Source organism: Liolophura sinensis, chromosome 7, assembly GCF_032854445.1.
Source record: "Liolophura sinensis isolate JHLJ2023 chromosome 7, CUHK_Ljap_v2, whole genome shotgun sequence".
NCBI lineage: Eukaryota > Metazoa > Mollusca > Polyplacophora > Chitonida > Chitonidae > Liolophura > Liolophura sinensis.
In genome coordinates this window covers 30,650,286-30,666,337 of record NC_088301.1, presented here as the reverse complement: position 1 = coordinate 30,666,337, position 16,052 = coordinate 30,650,286, and the positions used below count along the sequence as shown (strand labels likewise).

General features: G+C 38.6%; 1 protein-coding gene across 1 annotated transcript; it reads right to left on the bottom strand.

The window, feature by feature from the left end:
- Window positions 1–325: 325 nt before the first annotated feature.
- LOC135471532 (doublesex- and mab-3-related transcription factor 3-like) lies at window positions 326–15,822 on the bottom strand. The gene is made up of 4 exons (XM_064750797.1): window positions 15,648–15,822; window positions 9,511–9,850; window positions 2,192–2,328; window positions 326–1,666 (listed from the first exon to the last, which is right to left on the bottom strand). The coding sequence occupies exons 2-4, from the start codon at window positions 9,831–9,833 to the stop codon at window positions 687–689; spliced, it is 1,440 nt and encodes a 479-aa protein (XP_064606867.1). The 5' UTR covers window positions 9,834–9,850; window positions 15,648–15,822; the 3' UTR covers window positions 326–686.
- Window positions 15,823–16,052: the final 230 nt, after the last annotated feature.

Genomic DNA, 16,052 nt, shown 5'->3' with positions numbered 1-16,052 from the left:
TTATATCTGGTGGGGTATGACCTTAAAACGACCACCATGTATGTTACCCGGAAGTCGATGCTGAACATAGGCATGCAAGCTTCCACTTCTCCGGCTGTATGTCTGATTTAGCTATCAAATTAAAGGGACAATATTTAAAATAATCCCAACAAAAATTTTGAGACAAGTTATATGCTACTGGTTTCGGTAGTATACCAAACATCACCAAGAAAATAAAAACTTAAAGATGACAATTTGTGACACAAGCCTTGAGAAGATAAAGGCTTTGCATCATTCAACAAATCTTAACATCATGCATCTCAAAACAAAACTGTTCATTCTCTGTTTTTAGTATCTCGATTTTATTTATGAAATAATAGCATGAAAATTAACTTTTACACACATAGATGAATATGTCACTCTATGTTATGCGTATTTCAGTGAAAATAGTTCTCAGCTATATCATTACAGCATTTACACTATATGGCTTTGAACATGAAAGCAAACGACATCATATGAAAGTTTTGTGTTGAAATCTTCTTGCGACTACAATGTTATTATGCGTATGTCCCTGAAATATATTTCTAAATGTAGAAAAGATGAGATCGGTATTTCTAGGTATACTGAGAACAGCTATATACTCTGTATATGAAAATGGTTTGCAGCTGCACTTAATACACAGAAAGAAACCTTTGGATATACTGTTTCTACTTTCCAATGATGGAAGCAACCGAAAACTTGAGCGGGGATTTCACTACACTGCCTTTACACGTATCTCGGCGATTGCTGGCGTTAACAGAACTACTACTGGTTGTGCTGAACACTTTGTTGCTGTAGTTGTTGTCGCCGTTGTCTTCCGATAACGAATCTGTCAGAGATCGGGGACTCGTTGCCGCACTGTCGCAGCTTTCGTACATATCACTGTCGGTTAATTTACCATTGTCTGAGGACACGGAAGTAAAAGCTGACCTGCGCTGTAAAAGGTCACGTGTAAGATTCCACGCACTGCTGTGTGATGTGTCTGTAGTGGATCTGCGGATGGATTCTTCTTGGCGTGGTGAACCAGCCAGTCTCACATCGTCGGATTTGGCACTGGATAAAGTCGATGATGCCGAAGCTTTTGGCATAAGTGCTGTCACTGTGTTCATATGGGGGAAATACGACGATGGGAGGTTGAAAGCTGGGTGTCTAATCCCGGCTCCCGTCACTTCGGATGAAGATGATTTTAAAGGAAAACAAGGCTGGGAATTGGCAAAATAGACGGGCAAAATACCAGTGACAGCCTGAGGGCAAGCAGGCTGAGGCGGAGATAGTTGTGGAAGGTTTGTTTTCAATCCACGGGCTACAATCTCGATGGTCTTTTCCAAGCTCCCTCCACAGCCTTGCCACACCAGCTCCAGCACGTTCGGGTTGTGCGCCGGAAATATCCGATGTAAGAAATCTCTGGGACTGGAATTGCCGAGCATCAAACGGGACTTCGAAACATCAATGGCGGAACTGTGTGGCAACTGCTGCATGCCAGTTTGTCTCTGCTTGACGATCTCAGCCTGTCGCTCTCGTTCGAACATCACCAAATCCAGTTCCTTATCTGCGAAGCATCTTCTCTTGCGCATGCGCTCATTCATATACGGAAGCACTGACCTGATGGCTTCCGGTGGAGGAAGAGCGTGCAGCCGGGCGCGGTAATCTGAAGCAATGGAAGATAGTGAAAAACGTAAATTATTTTGGCACAGAATTTTATTGTGTTTTTATACTTATATTTTGGTGGTTGTTTTACGTCTTACTCTAGATTGAATACTGCTTGTGCCACGTCAAGCAAGCAACAGGCTCGTCCAAGATTGCTCTGACGTTAGGTTTGGCAAAATTTTATTCGGCCAAGGATGGCCTCAAACCAACGTCAGAGCGCGCTCCATTGAAAAACCTGATGCAGTTGCCGTGGCCATTTGTCCTCATCTTTTCGTCTGTCAATTTATCGGTAACTACATCAGGTTTTTCAATGGAGCGCGCTCTGACGTTGATTTGAGGCCATCCATGGCCGAATAAATTTTGCCAAACCAGCGATCTTATTGGTAAATGGCTTGTAAACCCACCAAACTGCGGATTTAGGTCCATCAAGTCAGTAATTGGGCTTTTTGTTCATAGAAACCGGCCATTTAACTTTATACGGAGCAAAGCTTGGCTATTCCACGTTGAGCTGTAATTATGTACTTACTGGAGAGGATTTCTCTGGACAGGGTATGTTGTTGAAGGCTGCGGAGATTTCTTTGTAGAATCTTCCTCTGTTGAAGCAAGGCGGCTGCGTTTTTGACTTTTGCCTTGATATTCTGGTCACTATCTGTGGCCTGGTGCCTACAATGATGAAGAATAAATGGATTACAGTTACACTAGCTTAACGACCAAAGAAATCCATCCATGCCACATGTTTCACTATACATTAGCAATTTAAGGCCTAGCTACAGTAAACATTACGGTAAATCAGTTCAAAGTTATTCTCTTTTATCGCTTTGCTATGAAATACTGGGATGAAATCGGAAAGTGGCTATGCTATACAGAAGAGCATATCAGCCTGTTAGGCAGAGTACATGAATCGTGAAAAATGACCGGGAATATTCAGTATTAGAAATACAGTTCTTCGATGTATACTGCATATTTGTACTCCCCGATTAATAATCAGCAATCTGGGAAGTATACGTCGTTGAGAAATGAAAACGTGGCTGCGCAGGTACGTTCTGAATCACACTTGGTGTGGGCTGTTTTCAGTGTAAACAAAGTCCAACGTATTTTATTGTTTCTGTTGTTATCGATTTGTTTATTTGTTTCTCCCATATTTCCAACGCTTTCAATATTTCTAAAATCATATCATAACTGAAAAAAAAGCCTTGTGACATGACGAGCAATGTAAATTTATCACGCGCAGCATGATTATACTTCCAAACTAAATGCATAAACTAATGAAACATCTTCATGATATGCTCGAATTAGTTTATATCTGCTTTGGATTAACGCGATTGGCAAAGAATCTGTATATGTATTTGGACTCCACCTATGTACGTAAATATTTATGTATATATGTTCATATTATAAAACAGCAGCAAGAACCAAACCAGTTCCAGAATCGTTCCATTTGGGAGTCTAAAGAGGTGATACAAAGAACATATATATAGGCATGCATATAGTTATGTAGTTTAGCAACTCTTAGTTGTTGCCTGGTATATGTATACAGAAATAAGTTTACAGGGATTTAGGTATGTGTACAAATAAAGCTTAATTAAACAAAACAAACAATAGTATTTATTTATTTATTTGATTGGTGTTTTACGCCGTCCAACAATAGTAATACCCCTCCAATGAAACCTAGTTGTTAAGTTGGGGCTTGAATTTTCGAATGAAGTTGTGTTCCATGTGAACACGTTTCGTATTATTCTCCGAAAATAATTTTAAAAAGGGTAATATTGAGAATTTAATCATAATATATTGAGTGCATGTCCAAATGTCTTTACTGACTTTAAGATGTCTAAACAATCGATGCTGATTTGTTATTGATGGACACTGGTTCTGTTGAGCAGAAATATCTCCAGTTTCTCCTGTGTAATATTTCAAAAAAAGTAACGTAAATCAAATTCTCGGAGTTCCAACTGATACCCGCATTTATGATGAACGTCTTTTCAGCATCTCTGAACTGAAATTTGGACTGAACTATTACATGATTACAACATTTACATCATTTATGACGGCATTAGCTGACAGAAACATTCTCCGTAGAGTTCGAACTGAATTTGGCCTTGGTTAATAGTTGTTTTAAGTTCTTATCTTGTCTGTTTGCTTTTAGAAATTTTGTTCCTTCAAAATACAGAATTTGTTTGGATATATATATAAGGTATATCTTCAAGGTATGAATATATACCTTGAAGAGATAACAGAAGTCTAAAATGCAGCTTGTGCACCTGACATAAGAGAAAAATTACGATCCTTTCCATCACTATTTTCAGGAAGCCAGGTGCGGAATTTCACAGCAATTAATGAAAACCATCCATGGAGGCAATGATTCTGAGGTAACACCGGCGTTTGTGCTTACTGAAGCCGCCCACGTGCTCTATGTTCTGACGCGTCACGTGCGCATCGTGTTACCCCATTCCCATATGTGCTTCATAAGACACCTGACTCGCTGCAACAAGCTCTGTTAGGCATAAAAGCCACTTGACATGATGGAGACTTTACACGGACGATGCGGGTAATATATTGTAAAGTACTCGCGGATGTTATTACAAAGTTTTGAAACAGAAATCTGTCGTTAACTACTTCATGCAGGTGTAAGCTGAAAGTTTGCAAAATGCTTAACTTAAACGTTTATAATCCTTGACCGGCCCTGGAGAGTTGGAAGTGCAATGACATTTCCCCTTCTAACACTTCTAACTGTTCAACAGGTTTCATGTGAAATACTGCACTTCGCCTAAAGTTTACCATTTTTCTTGAGACATATTTTGCTTGATTCTAACTCACTGATCCACATTTTAATGGCCACTGGAGGTTTCTTTGGAATTTCGATTAATTTCTTGTTATAAAATCTTTAGCGTTGGCATCAAAAGTAGTTAAATGCCATTGTGCCATTTCTGATAGACCAGGCCGGAGAGAAAACATGAGCTGGATTTGAACTCACAGCGTAATTTTCATACTAGAAGAGCACATTTTATTGGTACATATGTGGCTGAAACGTCTAAATAAGCCTTGACCAAGGAACGGCACAGGCTTAGCTGTTAAGACTTACCGTTATATTATTCTTACATGAAAAACAATATTAATACCAGACGGCTTAAATAACTACGGGTTATTTTTTAATTTCAACTATAAAATATTTTAAACTTCTTATATTTGATTTGGATTTTCTTGCCTGAAATATCAACCAGGTTGTCCTGTTACCTCTGAAAACTGGCCAGTAGACTACTTTTCAATCTGATTTCATGGGTAGGTTTCTTTGGATGAGAATAGGTGCTAGCCAAGGCGTTGAAAATTGGTCTGAGATGATCGATCATATGGATGTTATTTAACAGACGACGAATGTCTCTGTTTGACACTTAGACAACACATATATAGTGTAGTGCAACACAATAGGGTCTTGGAATTACCCTCAACAGACAATCCTCTCCGGCCGTACGTGGAAAGATGTTCCAGCAATCTGCGGAGGATCGTGGGATGGTCCCCCGTGCTCTGCCCGGTTTCCTCCCACCATAATGCGAGCCGCCCTCGTATAAGTGAAACATTCTTGAGTACGGCGTAAAATGCCCAATCAAGTAAATAAATAAATATTTGATTGGTGTTTTACGCCGAACTCAAGAATATTTCACATATACTACTCTGGCCAGCATTATGATGGGAGGAAACATTAATTCAACGAAGAGATTATATTAGACAAACTAGATAATATGTTGATTATGACACAGTATTTTGTTATAATACAGAATACATTCTAGCATCACTCAGACAACAGATTTTATTAAAATTATTATATTAATTTTTTTTTGAGTGCATGTCTTGACTCATTGTCCCCACTGGTAGGAAATAACACGCCTATGTATACTTGTGATTATATTCAATGATAACTATTTAAAAAGTCCGCTTATCTCAAAACTAAAGCTTCAGTAGAGTTTGTGCTTATAGACATTTCAGTCTCACAATTACTACTATACTTCTGAATAACTATCATTTAGGCCCTTTCCGGCTTAATATAACTGAACGCCTTGCTCTACTCGCAGTCGTTTGGCCCCGGATAATAGAGACCTCAGAACCCAGTACTCGCTGGGTCACCGGTGGCTTTGAGTCCGAAGGTTTGTCTAGTACCTGCCAAAAGGCGATGGTTTACTCCCGATCGGACATTTGGGTTTCCTCCACCCGTAAACTTGGCCGCAATCGTATAATTATGGCGTTACTTACGAATAAAACAGAACCTAAACGAACAAATTCGTCGTACGCTAGACTGAACGTCAAGGTTTTCCAATCAGCGATTGCGATCCTATGAGGCGTATCATACATACTACTGAACTATACACACTTCTATTACACAAGTATCACCAGTCCTAGGCGTCATGGGAATTGCAAATATTACAGGAATGAACTACAGACTGAGCTGAACACAACTTGGTCACAAATTGTCTTGGGCGTGCAAGTTCTTCAGTGATGACGAAGGCCTCTCTATATATAGACGTATACATTTCCAGTGACGCTACTGTACACATTTTATCTCAAGCCCTGTAGTGCCACATGATCCTCTAAAGTGTACATTTCACAATATATTGGTTCCTTTATATCTCCCTTAAATATAAAATATATACATGTGAATATTAAATTTCATATTTATTGTTTAAAAATTATTTTCAGCTCGAAATAAATATCACGCTGTATGACAGATGTTAACGTGAAATCCATTCGTGAGAATGAAAAGAAAAGAGAAATTCATTCACTATTTTTTTTTTTTTTGAAAACATTTTTGTAGTGGTTTTACTGTTGTCCATGAATGCACAATTCCTGTATCTTATTTGGTTTGTCTTTCAGATAGCTGAAACACAATTCCTGACACAACACACGCTGGGGTCTCGTTAAATGTCACGTGTCACGAGATATGTGAGTTTGAGCCTCATTTCAACAACTTTTATGTCATTATATGCGATAAAACTGGTAAGTCCTTATCGTTGGGATTCTAAAATGACGAGATATCTTCAGTTTTCGTCGACTTGTCTCGTTTTACCGATAAACGCCGAAGATTGGCGAGGGTTCACGAGTTTATCATCAGTTTGTGACAAGTCAATTCTGACTATATCCCGTCATCTACGTTACAGAATACAGCTGCCGAATTGGCGGAGAATTTGCCACAGCGGTGTACTGATAAAATGATAAAATTTGCCAGAGAAGCATCAATTAAATCAGAGCTTGTGCGTTTGGCCAAATGTCTTTGGCATTTATAGACAAGTGTTTGTCTCATATTGTTATAATATTCAATCTATAAGTAACTTACAAAATACAATATGTCTTTTCTATCTTTGTTCATGTAAAATAGTAAATTGTGCATAAGGAATAAAGTGTCTAACCGTTTATATCACATGTACCAGATATCAAGGAAGGTTTCCCGGCAAAGCAGTTTCCATGAACAAATTTGTGTGCACAAAATAAAGCTAAAAATCACTAAAAAGAGTCTACAGGAGTTAACAGATATTTCTGAACTCTCCAAAACTGCTGACCCATGTGTGAAAAGGCATGTCACGTTGCTAACAGCGAGGCTCTTTTAATGGACATGCGCTATAATAATTGAAGGAATTAGTACCAAGTTGTCGATTGTACATCTTACTGAAGCTTACCTCTTGAACTAGTATTGTCATAGTGAAACCATAACAAAGATTGCATAAGTGTGTTGGTGGTAATTTGATACTGTAGCGATCACTTTCCGCGGGCTATTTACACAGTGGGAAGGGGTAGGGAGCAGTCACATGAACAAACAACCACCATGGGGATTAACTTACACTCGCTAGATGCCCACAGGGGTGAGGGATCATCCTGGTGCCTGAGGGGTGTGAACTATGGAATTTTATTAAAACCGTATGTGGAAACGTACCTTTACAAAGATAATGTTCTCAAAATTATCTTTTCAGTATTGATATGTTTTGTACAATATATAACCAGCAGTTGTTAACGCACATCATTTGTGTTGGGATAAAGCTAATGTCAGATTTGGTTTGAACGGTGTCGTATAGTTTGGTGGATCCCGTGGTTAATTTGTTAAGTGTGCCATTTGTGTTTGCACAAAGCTGGTGTCAGAGTTGGTCTGAAGGATTCCGCGAAGTTTGATGGAGTTCTCGGTGAAGATGGGATGCCCAAAGGGGACATACCCTACAGATTTGATGAAGGGCTCAAAAATGGTACCTTTGGCGTGGGAATGGGGACAGTACTGGGTCTTTCACCTCTTCAAGATTAGTGACTTCACACCAAGAGTAAACAAATAACTATAGAAGACCTTAATACAAAAATCTTCGACATAGCCTATATCAGTTTATATCCGCCAAAGTCTTCAGGAGTCCCAAGAGACTCTTCCTATTTCACGACGAGTGCCGTACTTCCCATGTGACCAAACCACTGTGATGGGCTTTAAAAATCACGAAACAGTAAAGTCAAACATGGAGGGCAGTCAGCTCAGCTCTTACGAAACAGGAAAATGGTTATAAAATTAACTATTATATATTTATAAACACCCTCAAGAGTCAGAGTGTACTATTTTGTAATAAAACGTATAGTTACACTGTAGACTATATATTATTTATAGACACGTCCGGGAACTGATGCAGCTGAACACCTTCTATAAGTTTTGATTCATACCTGTGGATATTCATAATTTTAATTAATCAACTGATGGTTCCAATGTGATAAAATCATGCTCTTTTTAAAATGCTGTTCTTGACCAAAGCACGAATGTATAATGATTACACATGGCCATGAATCACATACAGTAAACGAGAAGGTCAACTCAGTACAGTCTAGATAAAGGCCATTATTTCTCTAACGTTTAATCTAATACTTAATGTATACAATGTCGGTCGTATACAAAGATATAAGTTTTCAAAGAACTTCTGTGGCTGGTCTGTGAGAAGAAGGGTTCTTGTGCCTTGTGCGCGTTACTTCCCGGCTACCCCCTCCCAACGCTGATCCAAACACATCAGCAAGGTAAATATCAAGCCCACAGTTTTTCACTAATTCTACTGGGACTTTTTGACACATACACTCTTAGCTATAAGGGGATGGAAGGTACAAATTTTTCCTATCTACAAACACTGCGGTAATTCAATATCGTTTTATCGCCTTGGAAAAACACAGGTAGCGGGAAGGTTCGTTTGATACCATGGGTCCCATATGTTTCGATTCATTCCAGACACTTGCTACCCTATAGTTCGCTTAGATGATTCCCACAGTTCGACCGTCAGTAAAAGACGAGGTCTAACACACATAAGCCAGAGGGGTTTTGTGGAGTTTTTATCTCAGCAGAAGTGTTTTTATCATCAAACGGTTTACATAAGAGCGTTGGATTCACTAAAAGAAACGACAGTGAGAACAAACTTCGTTATATACAGCCCTGTATGCCAGAAACGATAACAATTGAAACATATGGGATCTGTGCTTCTTTTCTAAAGTATGCAGAAGACTTCGTTGATATATCGTTTTCACATCGAAGTGTTAATGCAAATAAAATTTATTTGTCTGTGTGTATAGGAGGAAGCACGGTAAGTGCTGATATATTTAGCTTTATTAGTAAGCTAATATGTATTAGTAAGTTTCAATAATTTTAAGGCCAGAATCGCAAAAAGACATTACCCGATGAAAAACGTGTCTAAACTACATTCGTGTTTTACGCCTTATGCAAAGACAGTCAGCATTATGGTGAGAGGAAACCGAGCTGAGTCTGACAGAAAGCCACGACCATCCACATGTTGGCGACAGACCTTCCCACGTATACCAGGTATATGAAAAAGTTGGATAATTAAAATTCGATCTTACCTTCTGAGCGCCACCTGGGCAGCCATTACTCTCTGTCGCTCCACCACCAGGAGGCAATTCGCGCACTGACAGTCGCGCCACCTACAGTAACGTTTGTGTCCTTTTAAACAGGAGACAACTCCATGGTTCCTACAACGGGCACATTTAGGTGTTCTCAGGAGACGTCGTGACACTGAGCGAGCTCGGCTCACTGTCGAGGATACAGGAGCCATGGAGCTCAGATTGCTCCTCAGGAACTCCTTTTTCTCCTTGTGAGCTTGGCGCGGTGGGTCCGTCGTGGAGACGTCGATGGAGTCGTCCGAGTCACTATCAGAAGATAACATCCTCTCGTGTATGGATACTGAAACATGGAATTCCTGGAATTAATATGGCAGGGCCTTTTGCCTTGATCTTAAAATTTGATTGGAAATTTAAAGTATGTAGCTCGGTCCTCTGATAAATCGAGATACCCGCGTTATTAAGGGTGCTAACGGTTTCGTGAGACAAAGTGACCATGCAAACTCCACTCTGAGCTGAAAATAGCCTGTAACCAGATGAGTTTGATATGTTACTTAAGCCGGAAAGGATCCTAGATTTATATCAATAGCACTTGTAAGTAGGCTATATCCATAGTCTTGCAATTCACAATAGAAAATGAAGTATGCAAACCACAGATAAACTTATGTCTATCTGGTCTGACATCCAAACAAATACTCCAGCACCAGGGCCAAAAAAAAAAAAAGAACCAATATTAAAACGGAATCCCTCCAGTAAATTAGCCATTGAAGAAATTGCCGCCGAATTATCGTTTCGTGAATGACTTAAAACGCCCAACATCTGATGAGGCACTAGTAATACGACTATATGATGAGGCACTAGTAATACGACTGTCTGATGAGGCACTGGTAAAAGTACGACCGTCATGAACTCTGTAGGAATCAACAGTCTGATGAACCATTAGTAATACCACCGTCATGAACTCTGTAGAAATCAACTGTCTGATGAGGCACTAGTAATACCACCGTCATGAACTCTGTAGAAATCAACTGTCTGATGAGGCACTAATAATACCACCGTCATGAACTCTGTAGAAATCAACTGTTTGATGAGGCACTAATAATACCACCGTCATGAACTCTGTAGAAATCAACTGTCTGATGAGGCACTAGTAATACCATCGTCATGAACTCTGTTAGGCCAGTGCTATTCGGCGATATGGTGACCTCGACAAATTCAAAGGTTTCTACAAAACAGGAAACTGGCAGTTACAATCCGGGCCATTACCTGTCAGTTCAGCGCAGTATATTGACTCAACTAAACATCAGTAGAAAGTAACAAAGATTTCCGGTCAGAGTGGGGAAACCCAAAACACATGTAGTGTCAGTTATGGTACCTGCCTGAGCTTGGAAGAGAAACAGAGCAGGTTTCACAATGGCACTGGTTCGAATGGGCGGCTTACGATCTCACAACACCGCGGGTATATGGACTGGGCGATCGAGTGCAAGGTCTGCTTCCAATAACGGCTGTTTTACGGAGGCTATACACGACTGTTGCACCGCGTACCCTTCCAACAGCTACGCCCGTAACTTCGGAATCGTTTAGCTGGCCGTTGTTTCAATGGGCACATCTGGTAACCACTAGACTGAACTATGTGTCTACAGGGCGCAGGGACAGACGGAGAAATCAAAATCCCATTTCAGAAATTTGAACAAGTGGCGCTGTTGGAGAGCTATATGCTTGAGTACTTCACCATTTTTGTGCGTATAACACATACACTATATCATTTTGGTCTCAATATTTTTGTTTCTCGCACATAATCTCTTATGAAGAAGTTTTTTATGCCACAAATTATAACATGCAGATGTATTTTGTTGCATAAAAATTAGATTCTTATTCGTAATTTAAGAAATGTGGAATCTAAATGTGGAATGAGTACCAAAAGATCTGTACTATTTTCAAAAACTGACGTTTCATTGGTCGCCGCAGAATTAGATATTTGATTATAGCTTCCAGAAACGCTAAATACACATCTATTCAGGAATGAAGAAGGTTTAAAATCGCATTAAGTGACATCTGCAAGGTGTTTACACGGATGGTCGATGGGTTGTCTTTGTCTTAAAAAATCGACCTGGACATGATACTGTCAAGATGTTACCAGTTTATGTAGATTATATGCCTGAACCTCGCAAATTTGAATGTCAGACATTACTGAAAATCTCCGACTTCTTGTCTTTTCACAACACTGACCTTTTACCTTCCATTTTTTTCTTATTGACTTTCTCGGTCAGTTTTTCGTGAATTTACGATGGCCGTTTATTTTGAAATTAGTCTGAATCATGTTAATACGGAATATATTGCTGTAACGCTTGCAGGTCATTGCCCGAACCTCTCACACTGTAATAGTAAACTGTATTGTAAATCTATCTGGACAACTTGACAAGGAACGATGATTTCCCCAGTGATCTGCATATATTGATTATGTAAAGAAGTGATCTCGAGAAAATTACCATTTAAAGCAACTAAGTCACCTATGGAGCTGTCCTCACGTGACTATTGACCTGTGTCATGTGCATACGCCACATTACAGACCCAAGGTAGCTTACGTGTAAACCTTCAGGGTATATGTACATGTGCTATTTTCGAAAAAATTTCAAAACTATCTAAAGTGTATAACCAAATTTGTAAAAAGAAGCATTTATGTTTTTAAAAAAATTACCATAAAGTAGCCTTATACAGTTGATAAAATTATATGTTTTATAGATTCTTTTAACGTTACATCTGTAATTTTTTAGATAAATAATTCGAATGGTAAATTCCTTCCAATCTTCCTTAAAGCACGTAGTTTTAAAAATTACAAATATCTGAATACAGTTATGGGCTTCATGATTTCTTTTTAACCACAGAGATGTTTTTGTCCTCAAAAGTGTGAATTCTTTGTGCGGTCTATTCTCCCGAGGGGTGCCGTAAAACACGGGCAGTGCAGATGACCATTATCAACCACTATCACATGTCAGTCGGGCAAATAAAAACACGGATCGTATAACAAAACGGACAGTGGCCACACAGAGGCGTGGATAAATCCTCATACTGTCCCGGTGACGACAGACCAGATAAAAGCCTGTCTGTAATTAACGTAATTGATAACAAGTGTAGTAATTATCACGTCTGGGTGGCACTTAATTACCAGTGACACCCAGTGTTATCGGCAGTGGGTAAGGCGATTTCACCCGCGTTAGAACAGCCTCTCAAACAGTGTGAAATAATTTATGGTAGTATTTTGGGCTGGAAATATTCGACGATAAACACACTGTAGCATGGTCTCTCTCTCTAATCTCAAATGTTCATACTTGTAGTGATTAGTGTTTCTGAATCTTATTCGTTTTTTGCATGGTGGCTTAAGCGTTAAAGACCAAGAAAATTTACATGAAAGCTCAATTAATAAGACGCATTGTAGAAGTTGACACGATTTTTTTTTACATTTACCTTTCTTTAATAACTCAACAGCGTTTATTCTTTACCCAAAAGAAATTCTACTGTGTGTAAATTGATCATGATAATAGTGCGTTGGTATATGAACACGGCTGTGTGGTACAAAGAGTTAGTAAGTTGTAAACACAAACTCGCTAAGTACTGAGTTAAAAGCCTTCCCTAACAGCTATCGTTTGTTTATGACCAATTTGTATTTGCACTGGGTACTTAAATACAGTATTTCTGTGGCGACAACAGAGAGCGTTTAGAATGTTTACAATATGTACGATTAGGAGGTGTAAGCCAAAGTCGTACCAACATAACCTGATATCTGCAAAAGCAATCAGGAAAAAACCTTCTTAAAAGCTCTGATTTTTCTACATACTGGTGCGCATAATTGCAAACGGTGTATCCCTTTGAAAGTGTACATTTTCTAGTTGTGAAAAGCAAGCTTGCAAACTAAACTGGAGGGTGAAGTCACACTTTTTTTCTGCAGGCAGAGATTTATACTAAATGGGCAAAACGAGTACAGGGACATGAAATGTTTAACTGGTACATAGAATGTGAATATTGCTCTATACCTTTCTACTGAAATACTATTGAAAACACAGACTGCAAATTAAAACATACGTTCGCATTTCTAAATAATTTTTTAGGATGATACTCAAAGACCGTACGGAATCATACGAAATGTGTATGTTATGCTAAGCTTACACCCTATCACCCTATTTTCGTTTACAGATGCTTGCAAGAAGCAGTGGAAAACTGCAAGGCGCATGGCATTCTTAAGATCTCTTAAGATAATCTAAAGATTAACTCTTAAGATAATATATAGCCTATATTCATTAATACTAGGAACCGTAAACCAACTGACATATACTTCCACACTTTTACTGGTGACAATGAATCCATAAACTGTAATCAAAACTTTTAAAAACTGAGTCCCAAATAGGTGTAAAATTTATTACCTTGCGGACAATAGATTTCTTATAAGTGTGTACAGATTTGTGAGTTTATTTATATCACAGATAACGGTATTCACTTACTATAGACACGCCCACTCTCACGTATATATATATATATATATATATATATATATATATATATATATATATATATATATATATATATATATATATATATATATATATATATATATATATATATATGTATATATATATATATATATATATATATATATATATATATATATATATATATATATATATATATATATATATATATATAATCCACATATGCAGAGCGTAAGGGAGCAAGGGCTATTTTTATTTCAATCAAAATAGTTTTCACGGCCAAGTATCGAGTTTACGACTAATTAAAACCAGAACTTAAAGCAGGGTTGGGAACATTGTTATAGAGGGGAACAACTGGTTGACACATGAGCAAACACAGTTGTTGTACAGCTTTGACAACATAACCATGTGACGATGGTTGATAAATGGTTTCACATTTAAGGAAAGGTACAGCTAGATACCGACTAGGATTTTACGTTCACCACGTAGAAGGCAGGTCACTAACATATTAACCACTTTGTAAGCTATGATTTGATCTATTTCATAAATTGTAATCATGCACCCTTAAAACCAAAGGTCTCCCCGTGGCCTCAGCCCGGTTTTCTCCCACTACAATGCTGGCCGCCGTCGTATAAGTCAAATATTCTTGAGTACAACGTAAAACACCAATCAAATAAAAAAAATAAATAAATACGACTGAATGGTGTTACATTTAACAATGAAAAGATCACGAGGCGTGACTGCATCTGTAAGAATTATCTGACCACTTTCATGAAGAGTAAATGTTTTAAAACTTGTCTCACTTAGAAAGGTAACATGTATATGGCCAGTTTTATTGAGTGTTAAAGTTTCAACACTCGTCAAACTGTTCACACTAATCAACATCTCAAACCAACGCTTGAAATCGAGTTAAAAACATCACACTTATAGTGGAGTCGGAATAAGAACACCTTTGAAGAGTGTTGGAACATTGCCACTTGATAAAACTGGTCAGATACACGTAGCCCCTATAAGTGCATTCACTCCTCGTGACCTTTACATTGTTAAACGTAACACTTAATTTTTAAGAGAGTGTTTTGCAACAAAAACTGCGGCAGAGACTGTGAGCTACAAATGCACAAGCTAAGTTAAACATGCAAGACGTTTTGGCATTCACAAAATGAGCCGAAGTTTCCAGAATATAACTTCTGTTCTGAGGAAACGCAAGTGTATGGAGAAACTAAAAACTATACGCAGCCTTGACGTGATTGTCAATGATCCCTCCTCCATGAAGCATTAAAAACATTCCATGAAATCGGGATTTTTTGGATTTACTATATGTGCTGATCAATATTTTTGTTGCCGCCAAGAATTATGAGGATATAGTACATTTACATGTAAGTAACGATATTCCATTAAAATCAGTGTATTGAACAACATGGCCATGCTTCAGTTCTTATCATTGATATTTTAATATCACCGAGCAGGGATCAGCGTATCAAGACAATCGTATGGGCAATAAAACGAATGACTTATTTCGGAGTGGCGGGTTTTGATAGTTAAAGACAACCATCATTGAAATTGGGCATCGGAGATCTTTATTGAAACTTATGTGGAGACGTGTTTAGGGCATGAATGAGGTGATAAAAGAATTCGTAAAAAAGAGAACTTTCTTACCTGCAGTTGTGTAGTTATTACTCCAGAATACCAAAATACAGCACTGTTGGTTGCTGTTTCTGAGACAGATCCTCTGCGATCGGAAGAGCTTTCAACAAAAGTCAAGACGCCCGCGAGTTTAGTTATCCCCGAGCGCACGTGGATTGTATCGTTTACAGATAGTCCCAAAAGAGAAAGTAACCCTCCACTCACGACATCAAATGCATAAATATTTGGTGGGATGAGGGAGGGACAGTGACATATGGTGTTAGAGAGTAAAGGGACGAGCCACGCATCGCAGCTCACCGCCCATTGGTTGGATTCTAGATCGCACATCATTGAGCCGTACCAACGTATCCAGGGGTTCAAAGAATTCCTGGAGCCCCATACCTCGGTAAGAGATCGCTAGCAAGGCGGACAAATTTG

Coding starts and splice junctions, on each gene's coding strand:
- LOC135471532 (XM_064750797.1), bottom strand. CDS start 9,833: ATGTTATCTTCTGATAGTGACTCGGACGACTCCATCGACGTCTCCACG. Junction 2,329..9,510: donor GCCCAGGTGGCGCTCAGAAG/GTAAGATCGAAT, acceptor TCATCATTGTAG/GCACCAGGCCACAGATAGTG. Junction 1,667..2,191: donor GTCCAGAGAAATCCTCTCCA/GTAAGTACATAA, acceptor CCATTGCTTCAG/ATTACCGCGCCCGGCTGCAC.